Below are 27,168 nucleotides of genomic sequence, written 5' to 3' on the forward strand. Positions count from 1 at the left end.
TTTGAGAGGACGGTGAATGCAGGAAGATTGTTGCAGCTAGTAAATCAGGCATGTTTTACTGATATATATATATATATATATATATATATATATATATATATATATAGTCTAAAACATTTCTACATTTCAATCTATTAAATCGTAACAAATATATTACAAATGTAATATAGATATAAAAACTGAATACACCACCTCTATGATGACTATATTTAACATTTTGATACTGGGGCATAATGTAATACAAATATCTGGTAATTTTATTTTACAGTGAGTGAGTGAGTGAGTGAGTGAGAGAGAGAGAGATATCCTTGATCCTGTAAAGGTCTCTAGCTTACCCTCATAACTTAAGTGTCAAGGCCAACAAGTCTCTAAAAATTGCATTTATTTTTACCTTTTTATGACAAGGAAAATTAGTTTATCGTGTGGTGCAACTCTCCGGAATAAATGTAATATGCAAAAATTAATCATTCATATTTTTCCCCCTTGAAGCTCCATTTATAAATTTCTCTTGGTTTTCAAAAACCAAATGAAACCAACATGAATGTATAATTAAAATAATAATAGTATCAATTGAAATACAATTGTTTACAATTTAAATACATTGAATTAAAATAATAAAACTAAATTCTTACTTAAATTCTTTGGATTCATTGACACTCACCAGTAATCTGTCGTTAATGACAGAGGTTTTGCTATTCTGTAATTCCCCTTAATGAAACAAAAATATATTGCAGTATATTGGAAAATATCATGTAATATATTAGGCATATTTTCTTATATTTATTTTTTCCAATATATTGCAATATATTGAAAGCGCCAATCATTTGTATATTCTGCAATATATTATATATGTATCCTCAATATATTATTAAATGTATTCAAATATATAAAATATTAGAAAATAAAAAGGGAAAATTACATATTACAATATATTTTAAGAAATATATTGGTAAATATATTTTCCTTTCATAAGGGTAATGAACATTTCAGAATTTCAAGATAATAGTCTGTAAAATCCTATTGCATCCTCTAGTGTACACATGTGAAATTACAATTAGCATTTTTTTTTTTACACAAAATTTAGTATTGCATATTATGCCTGAATGTGTATGTGTGTTTGTGTGCATAAATACAAACACCCATTATTTAACACCTGTTTCTTGATTAATGCCCTTATCAGACTCCAAATTTCGCAATGACACTGCTTTTAAAGATCTAGGGTTAGGAGTTGAAATACAAAACCTTTGAAACAATAAGATGAATCTCTTCACACTTCACATAGGTATAAAGTAGGAGCTGTTCATGTATTTTATCTCAGAAAACTGCATTTGCAAACCTCTTAAAAAATGCCCCACCATTAAGGTTAAATCGATACTGTTGCTCCACACGATTAAAACATCTTACACGAGTTACTGGCACACAAGTGTTGAGAATTACCCTCTCTCTCTTTCTCTGGAGGGACAAATTCGAATCATGTCTTTAGACAAGAAATAACACCTGACAAATATACCGTACATCTGAATCAAGAAGCATGTTCTTTGTAATAACATCAGATACACAGAATTCATACAGTAATCTTGTGACACACCCAGCAGCTTTAGTTTCAAACAAAGGGTGCTTTAAAATATTTTATTGACAGAAAAAAAAAAAATACATTGAATACTATAGTTGAAAATACAACATTTTAAATATGCAGTGGTCTAACATTCGAGTATCTGAAATAAAGATAATCATACTGCAATAGAAAATACAATTATTGTGTATAATACAGTAATTTATGTCAAGTGTTGTTACAGTGATTTTTCTGAATTCGGGAGGTTTGACATCAGTTCCTTCAGTAATCTGAAGAGAGTTTGGACTCGGCATGTAATGTCAAACATTTGGGAGGTTTACGTCAACGAACAATCATCCCAAAGCTGACTAGACTCCTACTTGGACTCTTTTTCTTGATCCAGGAGAGCGGATTTGATTCCCAGCTTCTGAAGTTCCTCCACCAGATCTCCGCTCTGATGCATCTGAAGAAGAATATCGCAGCCGCCTACAAACTCCCCGTTGAAGAACACTTGTGGAATCGTCGGCCAGTTGGACAAAGTCTTTATTCCTTTTAGGGAAAATTAAAGTCACATGTCAGTGGTGTTATTTAACATGACTGTTTCCTTCTCTTTTTAATTCCACTTAAGCACGTCAGAGTCTAGGCTATACTGTTTGGAAACTAACCTCAGTCATGCAGGGTTAACACCTCTTTCTTTCTGCTGCACAGGACTGATAAAGGCAATCAGAGCCGGCAGGACTGGACAGCTGGTGCCGTTAACCTACTACTGCTGTTCTGACCAAACTAACACATTTCAAAGTCACACTGAGTCTCACTCTACGTATAGAAACTGTGGAAGGCCATATCTGCTACAGTTAAGTTAAAAATCAGTAAATCAGAAACATCTCATAGTAACGAGAACATCTTTAATAATAATAATGAGAAACATTCTCATAAACTTAGTTTCTCAATTGTAACAATTCAATTGTAGGTCAATATTATGAGGAAAAAATATCAAGAGAAACTGTCAATTTATTGCCTTATTGATATCTTGCAATAATGGGAAACTTGCTTATTATAATGACTTTACATCTCAAAAATCAGAAACTTACTCATAATAACGGTTTCAAATTATTGTTAAATTATCGTTCAGTCATTACTATGATAAAACTTGTAATAATAACAAAACAGTATTACAATTAATAACTCAAAATTCTATGTTTCATTTTCTCATAACAATTACTAAAGGATATTATTTCTCGCAATATTATTATTTACAATTTGCATATTATAGCAAAAATTTACATATTATTATTAAAAAAACTCTTTATTCCTTATAAAGAGAAAGTTTCTGATTATCTATTTAGTCACCTTTATGAGATATTAATGAGAAACTAAGCTGTCCTTTTACAAAAGTATAGTTACAATGAGAAACATTGTGTGTGTGTGTGTGTGTGTGTGTGTGTACTGTATACACACACACACACACACACACACACACAGGTGTGGAGAAAGTTACTTTTAAAAGTAATGCATTACAATATTGCCTTACTCCATAAAAAAGTAAGTATTTAGATTACTTATTTACTTTTTATGGAAAGTAATGCCTTATGTTACTTTTACATTACTTTTTAAATCTGGATAGGGCTTGCTTTTTTGTTTTTAAAATAACATTTTTTGCCAAATTTAAAAGCCCTTTCACGCCAAAAGTAAAATGAATACACCTCTGGCTGAAGGGCAAGTAAATTTACATCCGTATAGTAGAATGCAGAAGAAGAAATTAAAACACACCTCAGCAATAATAATAATAATAATAATAATAATAATAATAACAATAATAATAATAATAATAATAATAAGACATGTTTGTCTAGAGTATTTTTTCTTCTTTGTATGGTTGAACTAGATCATCGAAGGTCAGAAGCAAAGACATTGGTTTATAGAAAGGGATTAAATGCATACAAGATATTTGTGTTGTTTTACATTTAATCATGGCCGGCTTACATCATATTCTGAATTGCATTATTTTTTATTGATTTTGAGGAATACTGAATCCGTGTTTATATTTTATTGTTTTGTGAGTGAGATGAATTAATGGATATTAATATTTATTTTAGAACTACAGTAACCGATTTCTACCAACATGGGGACAGGAGAGCTGTCAATCAATAAATAGTAACTTGCTACTTATTTTAAAAAGTTACTTGAAAAAGGTAATCTGATTACGTAACTAGCATTAATGTAATGCATTACCCCCAACAGTGTGTGTGTGTGTGTGTATATACAACTTTTAACTCATAATTGTTAGTTTTGCCGTTTTTTTTTCTTTTTCCTATAGGTTACAACATTATGAGAATTATGACAAAGGTTATCGTCATTATGAGATACTGTCATTCAAACCAGTATACAACTCCAGTTGGGTAAAAACTCAAAACCCTTCATGACACCATCACCAGGCACTGACCTTCTCTGATATCCTGATCATCCAGCACGTTATAAGCAGCATATCTGTCGACCCCGTGCATTCTCAGGATCTGGACGACGGCGTTGCTGAAGCCGCACATGGGCTGCGCAGGGGTCCCTTTAATGAAGACCACCACTTTGTCCTTCTTCACCATCTCCTCCAGGGTCTTCTGGGCCGCTGAAGAGGAGCACATGAGGCGAGCCCTACCAGACAGCAGCTCTACGTTATTCTGCGCGGTTCTGTACGCGCCCGATCGAAGACACCGTGCTGCCATTATCATAATGCTGTTCATAGTGCAAGTCTGAAAGGTTTGGTAGAGATTAAAACAGGTTTAAATACGTTTGACACTTCTCTTAACAAGCGCCACACAGCCCGCCGAAGTAACTCTCTGGACACAAGTTCCGCCCCTTCGAGTATAAACACTGAAGGATGGAAACTATTGGGTCTCGTTTTTGTCCTCCTCTCTGATTGGTTAAATACTCAGTCAGTCATGATTCTTACACCAGTTACTGTTTATATTGATCTCTAGCAGAGTAGAATATTTTATAAAATGTGTTACATTTATCGCCACTGTAATATAGAAACGTTTGTTGCTTTTTTTTTAAAGATGTAACAAAGAGTACAGAAAAACTCTTTGGAAGTAATTAGTGAAGGTTTTTTCTTCCGGTACATGCTCCTCCGACTCATTTCCGCGAATCGGTTCTTTCACACATTTTATTTCTAAAGATCCGGTTCAAATAAAAGACTCAGTGATTCCTCCTTTTTTTTTAAGTTCATCATGTTTCATTGAGTCAGCTCATTAAATACATTATATTTAGCATTTCCAACATTAGTAAAAAAATTAAACTAGGATTTAGTCCGATTCGTGGACGAATCATTTAGACCGTTTTATTGAAACGGTTCAACTGAATCCGTTTTTGAATCAAGACGAATGATTCATTCCCGAAACTCTGTTTCAGTGAATGTTTGGATTGGTGAAATCCTTGTGTATTTTGTTAGAATTTGTAAGAGGTAAGGCACGTTTAACTACCCGATAATAACAGCGCAGTCTCGAAGCAGTGGCTGGAGACTCAATGAGGCTGCACAGATAAAACCGAAGGAGCAAAAGTCGTGACTTCTCTAGACCTTGAAGTATTACGTGCGATATTCTTTCAACAAGTCATGACCTGTTTCCACGGAGGTGATGGTTTGTTATGTACCGTTACCAATCTCAAAACAGGCAGAGTAAAGCAGTGGCAGTCAGATGTTGTCTGGCAGGAGAAGTGCTCCTTTCAGATACTTTGAATTGCCATAATTAAACTGTGTGTTTTAAACTGAGAAAAGAACGGGGAAACCCCATCTCTGGTCAGTTCAGACTAACATGTTTTCTCTCTCTATTCGTCCCTCCTCACCCCTATCTGTAGTTTTTTCCGGATTCAGTTGGAAGCTTGACTCCACCGTTGCTCACCAGGAGCTCAATAGTGTGTGTGCCTGTGTTACTCTTGACTGATTGCACAATAGAGAGCTTAACTGGAAGATACCATCACTGAATCATCAATAAACTGACTTTAGCTGGAAAAACGACTCTTTGTTATTGTCCTCTTGCATTTTTGACAAACTATTTTCCTGTTTGACACTGTAAAGCTGCTTTGACACAATCAGTGATGTATATATTGCTAATCAAATAAAGGTGACTTGACTTGATACAGGATTCAGACATTTCTGAGGTATCTACATTTAGCCAATGCATTTAATTTAGTTACCAGGGGAAAGTGTGTTACTTAAGTAAAACCAGAACATGGTTATCATCATTGTGGTTTATTATTAGGCTGTGTTTTGCAAAAGAAGTGACTTTGTACAAAAGGTACTGCAGGACTCACGACCAGACAAGAGTGAATTATATATATATATATATATATATATATATATATATATATATATATATATATATATATATATATATATTATCATTTCATGTAAAGGAAAAGTAATAGAAATGTAAAGTGTGAATGTAGAAACTTCTGTAGAAACAGAAGACAAACGTCCTCATTTATTTAACTCTACATGTCTCTTAAAATGAAAGTGAACATGCTTATATATTCTCACCTGCGCTAAACCTGTTATATTGTTCTGAAATGACAGCATGTTACTTACACACTGTAATGTCAGGTAAAGCACACATTGTGTAATGGTGATGAAAGAGATGCATTGTTCTTGTGAGTGATTGATTTTGTGAGTTACTCTGGGCTAAATCATTTTCCCATTCCAAGATTAAACAGGTCACAGGAAGCCTCGAGAAGTTCCCATCCACCTTCAGTCTGCTGTCATTACCTTGTGGCAGAGGCTATTCAGGTCGTAGTTCTCCAGCATCACCTGGAGAGGACATTTTTGATATCAAAAGGCAAAAGGTCATCTCAAAATTTCAAGTACTGCAGTACAGCCATAAAGACTCTGCTTAGCTGGGCACAGAAAAGCATGGCAAAGTAAGTGAATTCAATTTACTGAGCCACAATAAATCAAAATTCAAAAATTTACGTAATGAACTTACATTAATGTAGTTTTTAACCTTTTTTTGTCTGTGGAAGACAAAATTAGACAGTTTACAGAATGTCCTGATTGCTCTTTTACATGAAATTTCAATTGGAGACTTAAGCTTCAAAAAGATGCAAAAGCACAACAAAAGTGTCATAGAAGTGATTGATATGACTCGTGTTTGATATTTTTACAAAGCTACACTGTAAAAAAAAATATATATATACAGTACACCTTCTCATTCAAAGAGTTTTCTTTATTTTCATGACTATGACCTGAACCCAGTCGAGATGGTTTAGGGGTGAGCTGGACCGCAGACAGAAGGCAAAAGGGCCAACAAGTGCTAAGCATCTCTCGGGGAACTCCTTCAAGGCTGTTAGAAGACCATTTCAGGTGACTACCTCTTGAAGCTCATCAAGAGAAAGCCAAGAGTGTGCAAAGCAGTAATCAAAGCAAAAGAAGAACCTAGAATATGACATATTTTCAGTTGTTTCACACTTTTTTGTTATGTCTATTATTCCATATATAATTCCACGTGTTCATTCAACTAAACATTTTGTTGTCACTGTCTCAACTAGTTTGGAAGTTGACTGTAATAGAGTATTTGCCCACTTAACTTAAAAAAACAAGTGAATCCACTTAATAACAATATCACTTATTACTAGATCTTATTGTGAAGACTGTTGCTGACAATCGTTTGCTTACAATCGTTAGCAATCTTGGTGACTTTCAATTCACAATTTTTGGAAATATACTCAATCTACAAATTTGGTAAGTAAATATTTGTATTTATTGATTTAATATGTGTAAAATTACGTATTGTTGTCTAAGAAGAGTATGTATATACACACTGAACAAAGTTATATATGCAACACTTTTGTTTTTGCCCCCTTTTTTCATGAGCTGAACTCAAAGATCTAAGACTTTTTCTATGTACACAAAAGGCCTATTTCTGTCAATTTTTTTTTCACAAATATGTTTAAATATGTGTTAGTGAGCACTTCTCCTTTGCCGAAATAATCCATCCACCTCACAGGTGTGGCATATCAAGATGCTGATTAGACAGCATGATTATTGCACAGGTGTGCCTTAGGCTGGCCACAATAAAAGGCCACTCTAAGGGTCCTTTCACATCTCTAGTTTGATTCATTTGGTCCGAACCAAGGGCAAACAATTAGACATTGTACAATGTCCTTTGGCCTATACCACGATAGTAGCTGAACAAATTCAGAGTTACGATTTGACAAAACCAAACCTCTCCAATCAGGTTTTGTTGGAACCATGATGCTGTTCATCAACTTTCATCAACTCAGGCTTTGATCCTTTGAATTTGTGGAGCATGTGCACATGAATGTGTGACATCACTGGCAAGCACACACAGGGTTGCCAGATTGCACAAATTAAAACACTGGACAGAAAGCGTATCCTTAAAGGAGAAAAGCTCTGTTTTGGGGCTTAAAGCTCTTAAAAAAAAGCTTAGAAGAGCAAGGATAATTTTTTATATAATCCGATTGGATTTGTTTAAAAGAAGAAAGTCATACACACATATGATGGCATGAGGGTGAGTAAAACATGCATTTTTGGGTTAACTAACCCTTTACTCTGGAACATGCAGTGCAACCGACTATTATTTAAAAGGAATACCTCTTTATACCAATATATTTTCAGATCATTATTAAAATAGTGGGATTAGAAAGTTAATATATATATGTTGCACTGGTTTGTCACATTTTATGAAATTCAGAAATCATGTAGAATACCAGTAAAGAAAATAACATGCAACATTTTCCCCCTGTCCGGGGGTGTATTTTCCTCTTATTTCTTTGTGTTCAGCAGAACAAATATATATGTATGTGTATATATATTAAGTGATGGGCCTTTATCGGCGTTAACGTGCTGCGTTAACGTGAGACTCTTATCAGGCGATAAAAAAAAATATATATATCACCGTTAATCTATTCTCATAGTTGGGGTGAGAGCTGGGTCTATACTAAGCAAGCTATGATGACTTTCACCTTGATATTTTATATAACTGACTCTAAAGAAAACTGGTATAACTAGACCAGTTGGGGTTGCCAGTGGGGGGACTAGTTCACCACAGATGTCCGGTAAGAGACATAAAGATGCAGGTTAAGTCTTTGATGCATTTATTTTCTTCACAACAATTCACAAATGTTGCAGACATAACATTGGTGTTTCCATCTGGGTGTGGTCTTTAACAAAAGATATAACAACAAATTAGTATAAACAAATCAATAAAGTAGGTAAATTCATACAAAGAAGGTAGCAATATACACTTAAATGAACAACCTACATAAGAATGTGTGATGACAACCAGTAATTGCATTTAAAATACCTTAAACAATGAATATCAACTAAAATTCAGAAGGGTCAAAGCTATCAAAAGCTGAAGTACATAAATAAACTTACTTGGTTCATCTAACATACGCACACAACGCCAACACTTGAGAAAGCCTCGAGTACATTTGCTTTCACCTACTCATGCAGGCTATTACTACCAAACACTAATCATTGCCACCTGCTGGAAATTGGCGGAGCATAGGGTCTTTACGTTGCTGCTACATCACATTCAAACACTGGCTGATCACCAGAAAAACTTAAAAATAAAAGCTTGTTTACAGCGGGCCTTTTTAACAGCCACCCCCAGATTTCTAAAGAATGTGGAAATCTGTACATTATAAAAAGGCAAGTCAATTTCAATCTGGTATCGCAGGTAGCTGTACAACCTTTGCCACAGGTCGCACATAAGACTTGTCCTTAACTTTCACTTCAAAAGTCCTGATTCTATTGTCAAACCCCGGGAATACTTGAGAGATCTGACCAATGGGCCATAGGGCCCTGGGAAATTGAGGGTCCACAATCATAACAGTAGTTCCCACCTTGATATCGGGTGACTCTCGCTGCGAGTCTGAAGACCAGGCAAATAGAACTTGATAAACCGCTTCCAAAAGTGATCTGCTATAATTTGGCTATGGCGCCAACGACGTCGACTCAACAGTTCACTTTGGGGGTACATCACTTGAGGAAGGGACGAATCAGGCCGCCCCATAAGAAGCGAATTAGGAGTAATAGGATCTGGATCAGAGGCATTGGATGATGTATAACCCAGGGGTTTAGAATTTAGAATCCCTTCAATCTCGATGAGCACAGTTTGAAGGGTTTCCTCTGGTATTGGTTGAGTTCCCAGAGTGACCTGTAGAGCCTGTTTCAGGGAACGAATTTCCCTTTCCCAACACCCACCGAAATGTGGGGCATGAGGCGGGTTGAATCGAAAGATAATTTGCTGACTGGCAAGTTGTTCCTGAAGCTCCGGAACTAGTTCAGCATATGTCTGATGCAACTCCCTTTCCCCTCCTTTAAAATTAGTACCTTGATCACATAAAACCTCAAAAGGTTTCCCACGTCTGGCTATAAATCGTCTGAGGGCCATCAGGAAGGAGTCAGTGTCAATTCTTGGGAGAAGATCAATATACACAGCATGTGTAGTCATGCACTTGAATAGAATACCCCAGCGCTTCTCACTTTTACGTCCAATCTTTATGGAATATGGCCCGAAACAGTCAATGCCAGTCGAATAGAAGGCAGGTTTAAATAGACGTAGTCTGGCAGGAAGTAGGTCTGCCATCCTGGGTATCTGTGGGGTTTTGTGAAACTTCTGACACACTGGACAATCTTTGCGCTGATAACGTTGAATTGCTTCCCTACCCTGAAGAATACAGTATTTCCTACGCATCTCCGCCAGTATTCTCTCAGGACCTGGGTGGAATAGCTTCGTGTCATATTCCTTAATGAGAAGGGTAGTGACTGGATGCCGGGGATCAAGGATAATAGGATGCATCGACTCGGGCTCAATCTCTTCACAGCGGTGAAGACGACCTCCTATCCTTAGGAGTTTGCTTGGAGTGTCAAGTTCGGGGGCGAGGCAAAGCAGTCGACTGTTGGTCTGTAGTGGTTTCCCTGCCGTAAGCTGTGCCATCTCAGAAGGAAAGCTTTCCCCTTGAGCTTGCTGAAGGATAGCCATTTCAGCCTGTTGAAAGTCCTCAGCTGATACATTGATCCCATATTCCCCAAGAGATTCTACTGTTGCAGTCAATAAATCTTGGAAGGTCAGAAATTGGCTTGGATCAGGGATAGACAAACGAAGTACAGTATTAGTCAGACCACAGAATGTAGAGTTTCTCAATTCATCACCAGTTATGGAACAGGATGGCGGTGGAACCGGCCACTGATCAGATGGGAGTTGAAGGTATGTTGGTCCCGTATTCCAACGGCTTTGTGGTCCAAGTTCTGCCAGCCTTTTACCTCGAGTGATGTCATCAGCAGGGTTACTTTCTGAATGCACATAGCGCCATTCCCAGCAGCTGGTAAGGTCCTGAATCTCTGTTATTTATGTACCAACGAAAACCTTGAATTGGCAGGATTCAGATTTAATCCAGGTCAAAATTGTGGTGGAATCAGACCAAAGAAAAACTTGATGAATGGGCAAAGTCAATTCATTTTGCAGGACCTTTGCTAACTGGGCCCCTGTCAGGGCTGCACATAGCTCTAAACGAGGTATTGACAGACGTTTCTTAGGAGCCACTCTTGATCTGGCCACTATGAAGGTGATCTCCACTTCTCCCTTTTGATCTACTGTTCGAAGATAGGCAACAGATCCATAGGCACTCTCGGATGCGTCACAAAAGATATGGATCTCACGCTGGCTTGAAACATCATCCTTTGGTGCACTGCAATAGCATCTGGGTAAGACTTTCTTTTGTAGACCACAGAGCTCTCATGCCCATCTGTTCCACTCATTGACTAAGTTCTCAGGTAGTTTAGGATCATCCCAGTCCCTCTTCTTTTCCCATAATCGCTGTACTATTACCTTTGCTCGTGTGGTATATGGGATAATGTAGCCGAGAGGATCATATTGGCTAGCAAGCACTTTATAGATGTTGCGCATGGTAACCTCTTGGCACTCTACAGCACGGAGCTTATAGGACAAGGTATCAGTTTCACAGTTCCACTGAAGTCCAAGCACTGATTCATGGTTGATGGCATTACCCTTTGCAATACATTGCTCAGCACTGTCAGATCTGGATGCCACTGGTAGATGACTAATGGTTGAGGGTGTATTGCTGGCCCATTGCCTGAGTTTGAATCCTCACCCTGCTAAAACACTTTGCAGCTGGTCTACCATGAGCCTTGCTTCATCTACGGAAGGACATCCAGTTGCCAGAGTCTTTCAACTTGTTCATGCAACATAGCAGAGGGTGACCAACTTGTTGTGAACAGACACTGTTGCTCTCTAAGAAGATGCTTTAATGCTTGAACTGGTCCTTGCATTGTCCATCCAAGGAGAGTTCTAATTGCAGCAGGACCCCCTGGTGGACCTAAGCGAACTGGCTCAACTGGGGTAATTAAATGAGGGCAGTCAGATCCGATGAGCAAAACTGGATGAGCAGCTTTAATTTCTTGGAGGGGAAGTCCTTTAAGATGACGGTACCTTTTCCGTAAAGCCTTGACAGGATAACAGTGCACTCCAAGCCCCAACTCCGCTGCAGTGAATGCTCCATTGATCCGATACATCTTGTTTGGCTGGCAGGCTGGTGAAATGTTAAAGGAAACAGCCGCCCCATGCAGGACCTTTAATTCTTGTCTGACAGTACGCAGGGGCAAGTCCTCTGGCTTACCTTCCAGTTTCACCCGGGTTGCTGCAGTATTTAACAAGATGGTTCTTTCGGAGCCATCATCCAGAATGGCATAAGAGGTCATCGATCGATCTCCATTTCTTAGAATCACTTTACATATCTTCAACAGTACCTTACGACTTCCTGGGGGCTTGTCAATGAATAACACCTCATTTGCAGCCTCCCCCAAGACAGGGCTAGTAGATGGATCTTCTCCTTCCACTACTTTCTCCTTGTTCCATATATTAACATCATGAAGAACAAGCAAGTGACGACCATTGCATGTTTTGCAGCGCATTTTAAGGTTACACTCTGATGATCTATGGCCCCGTCCACAGCACCAGCATCGATTGTGCCCCTTAATCCAATTCTGCCTCTGAGACTTGGAAAGTTGAGAGAAATTTACACAGTTATTCAAAGTGTGTTTGTTGTTATCACAATAAGGGCAGTAAGATTTCCTCATGGTGATCTTAGCAGTGACAGCTGAGGAATGTGGTGGTGATGAAGGGTATTTCTCTGTGCTAAGCAGAACCTCTGTGCCCTTGTTGAATGATGTCAACCTCCTTGACCTATCCCTGGGCAAACTGGTTGAGTATCCTCTGCCCGAACGGCTTACATACCTTGTGGAATCTTCTTGCACTTGGATTTCATATTCGAACCACTCTGCTAAGTTAAGGAGGGTTGGAATCTTCACATCTAATGGATAAATAAATCTTCTGAAACTGCTACGCAGATCATGTGGCAACTTACTCAGAAGTCTGGAGACATGCGAGCCACATCTTAATTCCATCATGCCAGGCTTACCTAGTTGTTTCAGCATTCCCACCAAGGATCTCACCCTCAGAGCATACATTCGAAAAGTTTTAATATCTCCAGTGCTGATGCTGGGCCCATCCATCAATTCCACTATGCGCTGTAATGCTAACTGATGTGGCTGGCCATACTGTTTATTGAGAGCATCCATAGTGTTGGTATAAGGATGACGTGAACTACTGTAAGATTCAGCAATTAACTGAGCCTCTTCAACCTTGAGATGTTCTAGCAGGATATGAAATTTAAAGCGTTCTATAGCATCAGCTGGTAGAATGTTTTCTAAAGCAATCTTAAGCCGTGTAAACTCTCTGGGGTTTGGGTAAATCAGGTCAGGAATTGTAGGAGTAGGGCCACAATATACTCTTTCCTGGTCAGTAGTTGGACTCAGAGAGTGGTGGTGCCGTCTCTTGCTCCTAGAAGACAAGCTGTGCCATCTGGAAGAAGATTGTGGAGATCCAGAGCGAACATAACTTCTTACATTCTCGGCTTGAGTTCCTCCACTCTTTCTCCGACAAATTTGTCTAACAATTGCTGGACTGATATTAACATTCTTCTTCCTGGATGAGCTCAGGGACAGATTTCTCATGCCCTCAACAGAAGAGGACAAACTTTCTTGACTGCTAGAACCCCCATAGCTCTCCACACTTTCTGCTGAACTACTATCTTGCGATGCATTGTAAGAGGCTTGGGCATTGTTTGAATTTGCTACAGGTTCAGCTACTCTTGGCTGTCTTGGGGCTGGAACTGGTTTAGGGCGGTCTTGGGCTTCGGACTGACAAGGTACAGAAAAGGTAGACAATGCCTGAGGAGGCTGTGACTGATTCTGCCAACTTAACAATTGTTTCACCTCCGCTTGTAGCTGAGACATCTGAGATGTAAACTTGGCGTTGGCCTGCTTAAGATCATCTCTTTCCTCCTTCAGCTGCTGAGCTGTAGTAATCAGGCCACTTTGTTGTCTCCTTAAATCAGCATTTTCTTCTCTCAAGGTTTCAACCTGCTGATCCCATCGATCTGCTACATACCACTGTTGAGGACTGTGATAGTCACTGTGATGTGCTGCTACATGTGGGGTGTCCATCCTGACATCCTCCTCAGGTGACACAGCACAGGGGGTTTCATGGGAATAGCTAGGTGGTGATAAGGATCTTTGTAGATTGTAGCCAGTCAAGTCATAATCCTGCAAGTGCGCAGGCAGAGATGATTGTCTCCTGGGCCGCTCAACAGGAACATCATCTGATGGATGCATCTCCATAACTGTGGAAAACTCTACCTCCGGCTCGAAGGACCATAAAGAAAACTGGTATAACTAGACCAGTTGGGGTTGCCAGTGGGGGGACTAGTTCACCACAGATGTCCGGTAAGAGACATAAAGATGCAGGTTAAGTCTTTGATGCATTTATTTTCTTCACAACAATTCACAAATGTTGAAGACATTACATTGGTGTTTCCATCTGGGTGTGGTCTTTAACAAAAGATATAACAACAAATTAGTATAAACAAATCAATAAAGTAGGTAAATTCATACAAAGAAGGTAGCAATATACACTACATTAGAATGTGTGATGACAACCAGTAATTGCATTTAAAGTACCTTAAACAATGAATATCAACTAAAATTCAGAAGGGTCACAGCTATCAAAAGCTGAAGTACATAAATAAACTTACTTGGTTCATCTAACATACGCACACAACACCAACACTTGAGAAAGCCTCGAGTACATTTGCTTTCACCTACTCGTGCAGGCTATTTCTACCAAACACTAACACTTGTTTACAGCGGGCCTTTTTAACAGACTCGCTGAGGACAGCCTAAATAGATGCTCAGGACAGTTGACGGGCCACTGCTGTGCATCGTCACGAAAGCTTATCTTTTTCACGTCTTTTTAAGCCGTACCGCTTGTCGATTTAAACATTAAAGCATCCAAACACAAGACGCGAAAAGGCTGGTCACTCGCGCTGTGTTCGGTGGGGAGAGAGAGAGCCGCTTATCACGGACAGCGACACTGAACCGAGCTCTCTTCCGCGAAGTTCACCTCGAAGTTCCTCCTGCACCCGAACGAACAAATGCAAATCGCAGTTTGAACAAACAAAAAGATGTGAAAGAGCCCAATTCAGTACTAGCGGTATTCTGGTGTTCAGGACTCACGTAAAGAAAGGCATCTCAAAACACTTGAATATTGAATATGTCAAAATATACACCTTGGAAATTATGCTCGAAAAAACTGTCAGTTATTTCTTAAGTGAAAGTAAACAGTTAAGGAAAAAATGAGATGTGTATTATATTGGATGCGTTCATCGTCTCTTAAAGTGACCGCGCCTAATTTAGCTACTGGCTGCTGTAATGTTAATCCAAGAAAATGAAAATCACTCAGTGCTCTTGACTGAATTACTAAATTTTAAAAGAAAACCAAAAATTATTCAGACACCAGATATATTTTTAATATATATATATATATATATATATATATATATATATATATATATATATATATATATATATATATATATATATAGCAAAACTGTAATAATGTGAGAAATGTTGAAGGTGTCTGAATAAATGTAGGTTTGATTGTATATTTCATTTTTACATTGAAGACTATCCAGTGCTATTTTACATTTAATTATTTGGTTTCTGTACCTTGACACCTACAAACTTGAAAAAAAAAAACGTAAACATTGTGCAAATAGCACAAATAAATACAAATGAACCAACATACAAATTAAACAATTTCAAACAGGGCCCACTGGTACAACCTTCACCAGGGCCCCGCTGACCCTAGCTACGGCCCTGATCACGCCTGTTTCACACATACAGCTACAGCCCTGCTCACGCCTGTTTCACACATACTCCGTCTGCAGTGTGTATGCAGTCCGTTTGCGTTACGTATGTTCTAATGCACCATCTAGCTTGATAAACCCCTTCGCAAAGACTTACTGTTTGTCAGTTTTATTTGGGTAACACATATTCTGAATGCCGTCGGCAGAACTGAATGAGCCATTTTAATCTAGATTAATCTAGATTCATTTCAAGATCACAGTGAGATTAATCTAGATTAAAAAAAATCTTATATATATATATATATATATATACGTTTTTAAAAGTATAATACAGGAAGTTATTTTGAATGTTTGTAACATTTTTCTAAATATCTTCTACTTGAGGGTGAATGAAAATCTTAATTTATTGGTAGCTGTCCGTTTAACAAAACAAACACCTTTAATACAACTTTAAATGTAAAAACACATGAGCGGGCCCAGAATTTTACTGCAGAACATATAGTGCATATAGGAACATATTCCTTCCCAAGGAATAACCAACATTGCTCTCATTGGACATCCTTTCATCACTGACATCTCCCACATCCCCAAGGTTTTTGGACTACTAATGGGACATCCACCGCCTCAAGCGCATGAAATACACCATTGAGGCTCTGCAAAAACTTGTGAAGAACAGCTGCTCCCACCATGTGCTCGGCACAGCGGCAGGAATTGTAGGTGAAGGGGAGTGAATGTACATTGCTCTCTCCACCCTCAACACAACGACCGAGGTGTCCTTGAGCAAGGTACCGAACCCGCAACTGCACCCTGGGAGCCGCAACATAAATGGTTGTCCACTGCTCCGGGTGTGTGTTCGCGGTGTACGTGTGTTCACGGTGTGTGTGTGTGTGCACTTTGGATGGGTTAAATGCAGGGCACCAATTCCGAGTATTGGTCACCATACTTAGCTATAAACAGCATGCTCTTTCATAAAAAGTGGTTTGTTTTTTATGAACTTTAGATTATTTTGAGCCTTTCGCTACATTTTAGAATGCACATTAAAGTTTTATGACTTGGAATATGCATGTTATCATGAAAACAAATGTTGTTTCACGTCTCACTTTCCTATACAGTAATGTACACATTTTCTTTCAAATTGACAAGTGCTTTTGCTTTCCTTTTTCTGTTTTGTTATTTTATGACCACTAAATAGCATTATGATGGGGGAGAGTTTGGAAACTTTCAAGATCTTTCTGAAGTTGACACTTATGTGTGGTCATGTTGCACTATGAAATTTAGAATCTGACTTTTATTATACAGAAGTACAGTTCACTCATTTTTTGTTATTAAATGTGATTGTTTTTGCCTTATACTGTAATATCTTGGCTTCTCATTTTGACCAATTACTTGCACTATGGTTGGGGGAGTGCATGTAAAGGGTCGATATGCATTGTTTAACCTTTTGATTTTCATATTGTGGTATGGAATAAATAATAATCCCTGTGGTTTTGATCTGAGGAATTGAAGTGTTGGTTCAGATCTTTAAGTGTGTTTATTATTATTATTATTTTTATTTTTTTTATTGTCAGCATATTGCTTGTTCAATTTAAATGTGAATGAATGTGTTGCCTCTATCATTAAATAAATAAAATATATATATATATTAAAAAAAATCACCGTTGACACAACATGATTTAAATTGACTGGAAATAATAGTCCAAGTCAATTTAAACAAAATTGTTAGCTGAACTAATTCCACTCTAATGGGAAGTTGTTTCAACAAGAAATGCGTTGTCAAGATAACTTAAAAATTTTTGGCAGCAGGTAACAAATTATTTTTAGTTGACTCCTCAAATAATGTTTTACAGTGTAAATGAAGATCATGAAAAGTGAGTTGAACTCAGGAACAGAATCAGTATAATCTCTCATGTAAGGTGGATGTCTTAGTTGGATGTTGAGATGTTCAGTAAATATAACACATTTTGGTCTGTTAGCTATCAGAAACCTTTGCATGGGCCACTTTTATGATATTTGTATAGTATTATTATTATTATTATTATTATTATTATTATTATTATTATTTATTTATTTATTTTTTGTCTCTGTTCAATTTAATTTCATGGAAAACAAAAATTGACTTCCACAGAAGGAACAAACTGTTTTAGGGTAATCTCTGAATTCCATGATTCATTTCGCCTTTTACTTTACCTTCAGATATGGGGAAGAAATTCATGATTTTGGTAAAAGCTGTAGGACTGGATTGGCATTTCTTGGCTCTGGTTAAATTCTTCTGCCCTCAGTTTGTGAACATGGGGAAAGCTTTGTCTTCTGAGCCCAGACTAAATATGGAGACAGCCTACACAGCAGCAAATGAGTGGCTGGGGATTCCTCCACTGCTGGATCCAGATGGTAACACACAAACAAACCATTCACTTTCTTTGAAGAATAGATTTGTATTGTTTGTGCCTTCTAGGGGAATGCACTTAATTGCTGTATGACCTGCTTTCACACTTCAGAAATAAACATGTAATGAAAACACATGAGCTATAGTTCTGCAGTACAATTCTGGGCCCGCTTATTTCTTTATTTCTGAAGACATTTACCAGTCATATTTCCTGAGAATCTGATGGCAAATTGTTGTGTTGCTTTTAAGCTTTGTAACCGTGATAGCAAAAAAAAAAGCAGAATTGACTTAGGCTGGAATTCATAATCGAGTGACACTGGACCCCAGCTATAACATTAAGCATTTATGAATGATAATGTGAAGTTTTGTTTATTTTTTTATTATTTATTTTTGTACACTAGATCTTGCAGTGCATTAACCAGATGAGCAGTCTGTCATCACTTATGTAGCCCGGTTTCTTGAATGTTGTCCAGGCCATAATGAGGTGGGGATATATTTATTTCTTGAAAATGAACAAACACACACACACGCACAGATAATTTCAAAAGGACAGTGTATCAACAGATTCCTGTCTAGGCACACCAAATTTCATTGAAAGATGAGGCAGAGGTGGACTGATTCAGTTAGGTGCGTGTTTTATTTAATATCTCTGCTGAAGCTTTGAGAGGACTTCATAACTCTTCTGAGACCAGCCAAGATGAACAAACCTACTATACTGGTGACCAAGAGCTCAGCTCAGAGTCAGAGTCTGCCTGTCCTTCAGACAACCCTGTGAGTTTAGCTGCTCGGTCTGAACATTTCCTCACCATGAAGAGTTCCAGCTGGTCAAATGGGCAATCCCTGTCAGAATCCACTTGGGGGCAGTGTTGTGACTCTTTAGCATGGAAGAAAGGCTCGATGGGAAGCCTGGAGGACATTGGTAACTTTTCAGAGGTTTCAAAACATGCTGTTTATGTTATGTAAGTGCTGGGATCAGATGAAGAGGACAGATATAACTACATATAACTAGATATAACTACTAACTATGGTCTTAAGTGCTGAAACATGAAAATAAACTACAGTCAAATGTCGGCCTTGAATTAAATACAATTATGGATGCAAAGGGAATAGAGTTTGCCAGTGATTTTTTTGTGAGACAAAGAGGCAGTTAAAGCACACAAATGTATTGATTAGGTCAGGTGATGATAAAAGTGCAGACATCCATGTGTCCCAAAGGGACTGTGCATTAGAACTCTCACATGCTTCTGACTCTTTGCCGATGAAACAGTCTGGTAAATATATAGCTGTATTATCTAGTGATGAACATTTGGACTTGGGCTGTTCATTTAAAACGAAGGACAGCATTTACTCAGATGCACTGAATCTGACTCACATTGATGGTGTTGATGATGCATTTGTGCCACCAGATATTAATTGTCTAGATAAGGATCAAATCGGAGAGGACCTTTTCCCCTGTGCAATGTAGGATGGTCTATCAGATAATGACTGATATGAGCAAAACAGTGTTTTGAATCGAAGAGTTTTAGATAGAATAACTGGAGAGCCGACAGTTTCACATACAAAGAGGTATGGATTATATACTACATACATATACTACATACAGTTATTTCATTGTTTAGTTGAAAGTAGTTTTGAAACAAGCTATGGTCATTGGAAATGCATGCCTGTACCTTTTGCAAAGCTCCAAAAAATGTAAATTCATTACACATTCAGTTTCCATGTGTAATGAACATTAGGGGCAGTAAAACAGCAAGGATTTAAAGGCAGAGCTACTTAACATTGTACTTTTAGGATTTAAAACCAAATTATAATCATGGGTGCAGAGTTTTGATTAATAAAGACTTATATTTGTGCAGTTCCTTACACAATGCTTTGATATTAATTATTGCATAATATGTAAAGTACTACATTTTAATAGTTAAATGATTGCTTCTTGTGTGTTTTAGGAAGGGGGGTCTGGACCTTACTAGTTAACCTAAAGAGGTGAAAGAGCTACACGTGCTTCTGTTCCTCTGGATGATCGCCAACTGCATCCTTATGTGTCCTCACTTGGATTTTCTCAGTCTATTAAACTCTAAATAGCAATATATTACAAATTTAATTACAATATTGTATAAAGTACTATATTGTGGGTCCACACACAAAACTCCATCTCAGCCCTTATCAGTCATTTAACAAAAAATCCCACTGAATTAGAGATGCTAACTCAACCACCCCCCCCCCCCCAAAAAAAAAAAAAAAAAAAAAAAAAAATATATATATATATATATATATATATATATATATATATATATATATATATATATATATATATATATATATATATATGTATATATATGAATAATAATAAATATAGCTGCAAGCAGTAATTAGGGGCCAAGCACTACAGAAGCAAAGCCTCAGACCAACTGCAGGAATGAGTAATTAAAACCATTTTAAGATTATTTTAGACATAATGGCTGAAAAAAAATAAATAAATACAACATCTAGTAGCATAATTTATTGTCAAATGTGGTGTGCTCTGTGTGACTTGACAATGACACACAGAAAGTTTGGTGTCAATTTGCCAAAGCATTGCAGAGATACAGCCTCAAGTGTCATTTTGGCATCATGCCTCAAATTCGTTGCTGTGGTATGCGAAAACGGTTTTGTCTATTGACACAAAATCCAGAACTTTGTGTCAGCAAGGTCTGACGATTCCATGACTTGATTTTGGTCAAAATCGGACCAATGGTCTAGAAGGAGTTCGAAAAGTATGTTTTCAATATAAATCAAAATGGCGGACAGGAAGTTTGGCTGACTATAGCAACATTGGTATCCCTGTTCTCACCATGGCCCAAGGAATCTATTAATACCAGTCTCATTACAATAGGCAAAATTCACAGAAAGCTATTAGCATTTATATGAAATCACATTATAACTTTTAACCACAAGGTGGCACTGTTTCAAACCATTTTGAGTACTGTCAGGTCATGGTCTGGATGATACATACAAAGTTTCTTAATAGTACACCAATGCATTCATAAAATATAGCATTTTATATCATAATGTTCTTATAGTCAATGGCAATTTCATGTTATGTTCAATTATAGCACCGCCAAGAGGCACAATCCCACAGTGTGCCCATACATGTTTGTGTCAAATTTTGTGAAAATATCTCATTTTCTTTTGGAGTTATAGACAGTTTTATATATGAGAACAGAAAAAAGGCTGATTGCCGAATTTATTTGCATTCATTTGCCACTTACTATAAAAATTTTGACCCATACCAAGTTTTGTGACTATGTCAGTGTGTTCATAAAAAATAGCATTTTACTGCATAAACCAAAATGGCTGATGCCCAGAATGGCTGACATGGGAAAGTCTGGTGTCATTCGACTCGGCATGATGTACCCAATCTGAAGACATCAGTTTTGTGATTTTTTGGTCAAACCATTCAGAAGTTCTAGGCAAAAATATGCATTTTTCATATGTCCTGACCAGTAGGTGGCACTGTGCCGAAACACTGCAGGTAGTCTCAGGTCATACATGATATAACACACACAAGTTTGGTCTTAATACGCCAAACCGTTGCAGAGATATAGCCTCACATGCATTTTTGCATGCTTTTCGTCAAATTTGTTTGCATGTTATTCGAGAACGGTTTTACAAATTAACTTGAATTCCATAAATTTTTCCCAACATGGTCTGAAGATGATCTGTTTCAATTTTCATAAAATTCAGCGCAACGGCCTAGGACGAGTTCAAAAAAGGTGAATTGTGGGGTTCATTCGACTCAGCATGAGCCAACAAATTTTATTTTTCTGGCTTATGGTTCTAAAGTTATTAGCATAAACATGAGTACAAATACAGACAAGTGGTGGCGCTAGAGATTTTGAGTTAGATTTTTGAGTTAGTTTTTAGTTGGGACTGTCCTCTATTAGTGTGCCAAATTTCATAACTTTCCCACAATTGGTTCTATGGGCTGCCATAGATTTTCGGTGGCAGAAGAAGAAGAAAAAGAATGTCAATGGATAAAATAGATGCCATGGTGCTTGGCCCCTAATAATATTTATTGAGCTCCCCGTCTGCCTAAATAGGCATCTGCCTTCTAAGGTAGTAATATCCTAAAATATGGAATTGGAATATAACCGACAGATTAAACATCTATAGAAAAAGCAGCTATGCACAGCACAAACAGCTCTCCACTGTCAAGTGATTCCAACAGAGTTAGCATGTTGCTAAGCTAAATACAAAATGTGCAGCTTTCTTCTACATAGCACACATATTGAGCAGTCATTAATTATTTTATCAATGAGATATGTTTTCATCAATGATTTTTTGGCACTGAATTAATTGTATTAAAAATCAGCATTTCTCTTTGTCCATCCAGATGGAGGATGGAGAGTTTTTATTATTATTATAATTATTATTATTATTATAATTATTTTACATTAAGGTCATAGCAATTGTTTCTGGGATTATCTTTCAATATCAGAATCACATACGTACATGCACATGATAACTTATTACTTTAATGTGAGACACTTTTTCTTTTCTTTACCTTTTCTTATTTTGATCCAGAAACAGTAAAATTTTGGCAAACATTTGCCATAACATTGAGATTAAAGAGAGACTATCCGAGCAATCAGACAGTGTGTGTGGATCTGGGGGCGATAGAACAAGCCAAACTGTTCAAATATGTACGACTAAGCATGGACTGGGTGAGATTTGAGCTCTCTCGACAGCAAAGCCAACAATTTCTGAGAATGTGTTTGTTTGCTGTCAAGGTCAGGGCCACTAATCAATGTCAGTCTCTTTCAACATTTCCCTTGGAAAACGATCCGAAGAGGAGTTTGGACAGTTACGTATACCCTTAGCTGTGGTTTCTGTGCAGCAGTGAGCTATAAAGAGATTACAACTAGTATTATTTTGCTGGTGCATACATGCAACTTCCTGACCATCTAAAACCTACAGAAGACTCTTACAAAACAAGCCTCGCTCATTATTATCTTAAGGGTGATGTTGATTGCAAGTGCAGTTGTGAACCAGGAACCTCCCAGAAAGCTGGAGGCACCACAAAGGGTCAGTTAGAGGGCAGGCCGAGCTACTTAACATTGTATTGCAACCTAGGCTCATTGGAAATATGTCCCAGTGGCAACATTTCAATAAAAAAATAAAATATAATAAATAATATATATATTGGTCTATTTCTAGGCCATTTATAAAATAAGAAAATTGATTACATTACAACTTTTTTTTCAGCTGAAGCACAAGATTCTCTTTGGACCATTCACAATCAGGTTACAAGCATCAGGAGTTCACTTCCATCCGACTTGGGTGACAGAGACATCTGCATTGTACAGTAAAGTTTGACAGATGTTGACTAGAAAAACAGTTAGTGACATACAGTGGTTACACGTCACAGAAGTCTTGAAAACAAGAAAAACAAGACTGAAAAAGACCTCATACGGCCTTTGTAAATTCCACTGCCTTAAAAGTGATACATATAAAATACTAGCAAATCCATAAATTCTCAATGAGTGTGTTATGCTGATAATATAAGTAAGAAAGAAAGAAAGAAAGAAAGAAAGAAAGAAAGAAAGAAAGAAAGAAAGAAAGACTTTCTACAACCAGTGGTGTCAGATATTTAGACCCCACTGTATATTTCAATCTAATCCAGTACAGAAGGAGCTGTCTTAAGTCAGACATTCTGTTTGTGGCCAATTGCAGCTCTGTAAACAACAAGCTCAAGAAGCTTCATTTTGAATTCAACTGTTGTAAACATGCCAATAAAATGGAGAGAAGGTGACATTGTGCATTGTCTAAAACATTGATTTCCCTTCTCCCTTTGACAGTTTTGCAGAAATCCGACTCCCATAGATTGATTGGAAAAACAAAACAAAAAAAAAAAAAAAAAAAAAAAAACAACATATACTTTAGAGTATACTTGCTTGATAAGTATGTTGTTCACCATATGTTCTCCAGGTAAGCCAGCTGTACATATCCGTCGAAGGAGAATGATCGGTGTTGTCTCATGTGAGGGCATTCATTTTAAGCACCCTTCTCTAACAGTACAGTATATCATATGTTGAGTGATGGTGTCTCTCACATAGAGTGGATGAAACCCGATTTAAAAGAAGGGGGAAATCCAATGTTATCTTTGAGATTTTTTATTGAATATGATGAAGTTAGAGGTTTTGAAGGCAAAAATTATTCATACTACAAAAAGAGTTTCCAACACAGCAACATTTTGTTATTTACATTAAACAATGTAAAAAAAGAAAAAAGGTAAGACTTCTTATTTTTGATCATCATCATCAGGAAGAAAGAAAGAAAGAAAGAAAGAAAGAAAGAAAGAAAGAAAGAAAGAAAGAAAGAAAGAAAGAAAGAAAGAAAGAAAGAAAGAAAGAAAAAGATACTACAGTATCTTAAGATGTGAAGACCTTTTTGATCAACCGTTTGAGTAGACAGTCATATCAATAAAATGGTGATTGACAAGTTTCTTTTTATTTTTAAATCTAAATCCCATCAACCAGCACACATGCACACACACACACACACACACACACACACACACGCACACACACACACACACACACACACACACACACACACACACACAGACATGATTTAGGTATTGGAAACCTGTGACACTGAAGTCCAAAACTTGGTTGCATCACTGAATGTAGAGCAACAGCTAATCACTAGCGATTATGTTCACAGAACGGGGGTGGAAACGGGTAAATATTTAAAGATTTACTCAACTGATATCTGAAGGACTATAAATTGACTCCATTCCATCCGAGCAGTCTCCCGTCAAGAGGACTTTGATGGTAAGTGACAGTAATTGTTTCTCCAGAAGTGCCGTGATTGAACTGAATTACTGTAGAACCAGAAATAGTGAAATTGCTACTGTGTGTAATGCAAAAGCTAAGATTTGTGTCACACATTTCGAGATCCGTTTGTGAAACTCTGTACCCTCTGGTCATAAAACACAGGTGAAAAAATGTGGGGAAAGATTTATTACAGTGTGTTCGCTGCCCTGCTGGTAGCAATGGCCTGGGCTGCACCCCACGATGACCATGACCACGACGGCCACACAGCTGATCACTACCACCATCTCCACCACGGGAAGGATGAAGCCCACCCACACCATGATGGGGAGCATGGCTGCTCTCTGCTTGCTCAACACAACGCTGACTTCGCCTTCTCCCTCTACAAGAAACTTGCATTACATCCTGATGCCGAGGGCAAGAATATTTTCTTCTCCCCAGTCAGTATCTCAATGGCTTTGAGCATGCTTGCTGTAGGTGCCAAGGGCAGCACGCTTTCACAGATATACAGCAGTTTGGGTTACAGTGAGTTGCAGGCTTCACAGGTCAATGAGGGTTATGAACACTTGATTCACATGCTGGGCCACAGTCAGGAAGCAATGCAGCTGGAGACAGGCGCTGGTGTGGCCGTCAGAGAAGACTTCAAAGTGGTTGACCAGTTCCTGAAGGACGTTCAGCACTACTATAAGAGCGAAGCCTTCAAGGTTGACTTCTCCAAGCCTGAAATTGCTGCAGAAGAGATTAACAAGTTCATCGCCAAGAAAACCCATGACAAAATAACCAACATGGTGAAGGACCTGGACGCCGATACGGTGATGATGCTGATCAACTATATGTACTTTAGAGGTAAAAAAAAAAAAAAAACACCTTATATTTCATTTAATGATGTTCATGAAATGAATCTTGGTTTGATGTTGGTCGATGCTGACCTGAAGTTCTCGCAATTTGTCCTGATAGGGAAGTGGGATAAACCATTTGATGCACAACTGACCCACAAAGCTGACTTCAAAGTGGACAAGGACACCACCGTGCAAGTTGATATGATGAAAAGAACCGGTCGCTATGAAATCTATCAAGACCCTGTCAACCAAACTACGGTTATGATGGTGCCCTACAAAGGCAATACCTCCATGATGATTGTTCTTCCTGAGGAAGAGAAGATGAAGGAGGTTGAAGAATCCATCAGCAGACACCATCTTAAGAGCTGGCATGATAAACTCTTCAGAAGGTAGTACCGGTGACGCCTTGTTAAATTAAATGAAAACTATTTAAATCCATGTATTGGTTGACCTCTGACCACCTTGAAAATGACCCATACAACATAGTATCTGTCATACAACATTTGACTTTTCTGCCCTGCAGCTCTGTTGACCTGTTTATGCCCAAGTTCTCAATCACTGCAACTTCCGAACTGAAAGGCATTCTGCAGGACATGGGAGTGACTGATGCATTCAGTGACGCAGCAGATCTTTCTGGGATGACAGAAGAGGTCAAAGTCAAGGTGTCACGGGTACGTGTACTTGTTAACTTGTGTAGCACCACTGATGGTTGCTAGACCTTAAGATTCAGAAAAAACTCTACTAAGTGATGTTAACCTTTTGGGCCCAATCTCCAGGTTGTCCATAAGGCAGTCCTCAGCGTGGATGAGAAGGGCACAGAGGCAGCGGCTGCAACCACAATAGAAATCATGCCTATGTCCCTGCCAGACTCTGTGATACTCAACCGACCTTTCTTGGTACTGATTGTAGAGGACACCACCAAGAGCATCCTCTTCATGGGCAAGATCACCAATCCAACAGTGTGAGGTCCAACTCCAAAAAGAACTTGCTGGCACTCTGCATAAGGCTGCTAATCATTATGTAGATCTCCTCATTGTAAACTGCAATAAAATGGTTTGATTGAACTCTTATAGCAAGAGTTTGAGTGTATCAGTGGTGGTAGTGACTTCTGTAACGCTTTCTGTTGTTGTCTCAGTGCTACTCCTCAGTAGTTATGCAAATTAATGACAGACATTTTGGTTTGCAAAACTGATCTTTTCCTGAAAGGCTTCATCTAGTCCCTGGAACACAGTTGAGAGATACTGGACTTCACATAATGCTCAGAAGGCAGTATGTCGTGATTGGGGTCTAGAACCCTAAGTAAACTATAGAAAGAATGATGCAAAATCCTAAAATTTTATT

The 27,168-nt window shown here is 37.9% G+C and overlaps 2 protein-coding genes, 1 long non-coding RNA gene and 1 other non-coding gene across 4 annotated transcripts; 3 read left to right on the top strand and 1 right to left on the bottom strand.

Moving 5' to 3' along the window:
• Window positions 1–1,577: 1,577 nt before the first annotated feature.
• Window positions 1,578–4,412, bottom strand: LOC113063019 (glutaredoxin-related protein 5, mitochondrial-like). Its single transcript, XM_026233151.1, has 2 exons — window positions 3,996–4,412; window positions 1,578–2,101 (listed from the first exon to the last, which is right to left on the bottom strand). Exons 1-2 carry the CDS (start codon window positions 4,285–4,287, stop codon window positions 1,929–1,931), a joined length of 465 nt encoding a protein of 154 aa, XP_026088936.1. The 5' UTR covers window positions 4,288–4,412; the 3' UTR covers window positions 1,578–1,928.
• Window positions 4,413–5,034: 622 nt separating this feature from the next.
• On the top strand, window positions 5,035–5,291 carry LOC113063532 (small Cajal body-specific RNA 13). Its single transcript, XR_003278717.1, has one exon.
• Window positions 5,292–17,988: 12,697 nt separating this feature from the next.
• Window positions 17,989–20,324, top strand: LOC113063021 (uncharacterized). Its single transcript, XR_003278612.1, has 3 exons — window positions 17,989–18,178; window positions 18,575–18,657; window positions 20,120–20,324. It is a non-coding gene; the product is annotated as an uncharacterized LOC113063021 (long non-coding RNA).
• Window positions 20,325–24,833: 4,509 nt separating this feature from the next.
• Window positions 24,834–26,916, top strand: LOC113063022 (alpha-1-antitrypsin homolog). Its single transcript, XM_026233152.1, has 5 exons — window positions 24,834–24,988; window positions 25,154–25,834; window positions 25,946–26,216; window positions 26,351–26,498; window positions 26,604–26,916. Exons 2-5 carry the CDS (start codon window positions 25,162–25,164, stop codon window positions 26,790–26,792), a joined length of 1,281 nt encoding a protein of 426 aa, XP_026088937.1. The 5' UTR covers window positions 24,834–24,988; window positions 25,154–25,161; the 3' UTR covers window positions 26,793–26,916.
• Window positions 26,917–27,168: the final 252 nt, after the last annotated feature.

The sequence above is a fragment of the Carassius auratus genome, chromosome 45 (assembly GCF_003368295.1).
Source record: "Carassius auratus strain Wakin chromosome 45, ASM336829v1, whole genome shotgun sequence".
Classification (NCBI taxonomy): Eukaryota; Metazoa; Chordata; class Actinopteri; order Cypriniformes; family Cyprinidae; genus Carassius; species Carassius auratus.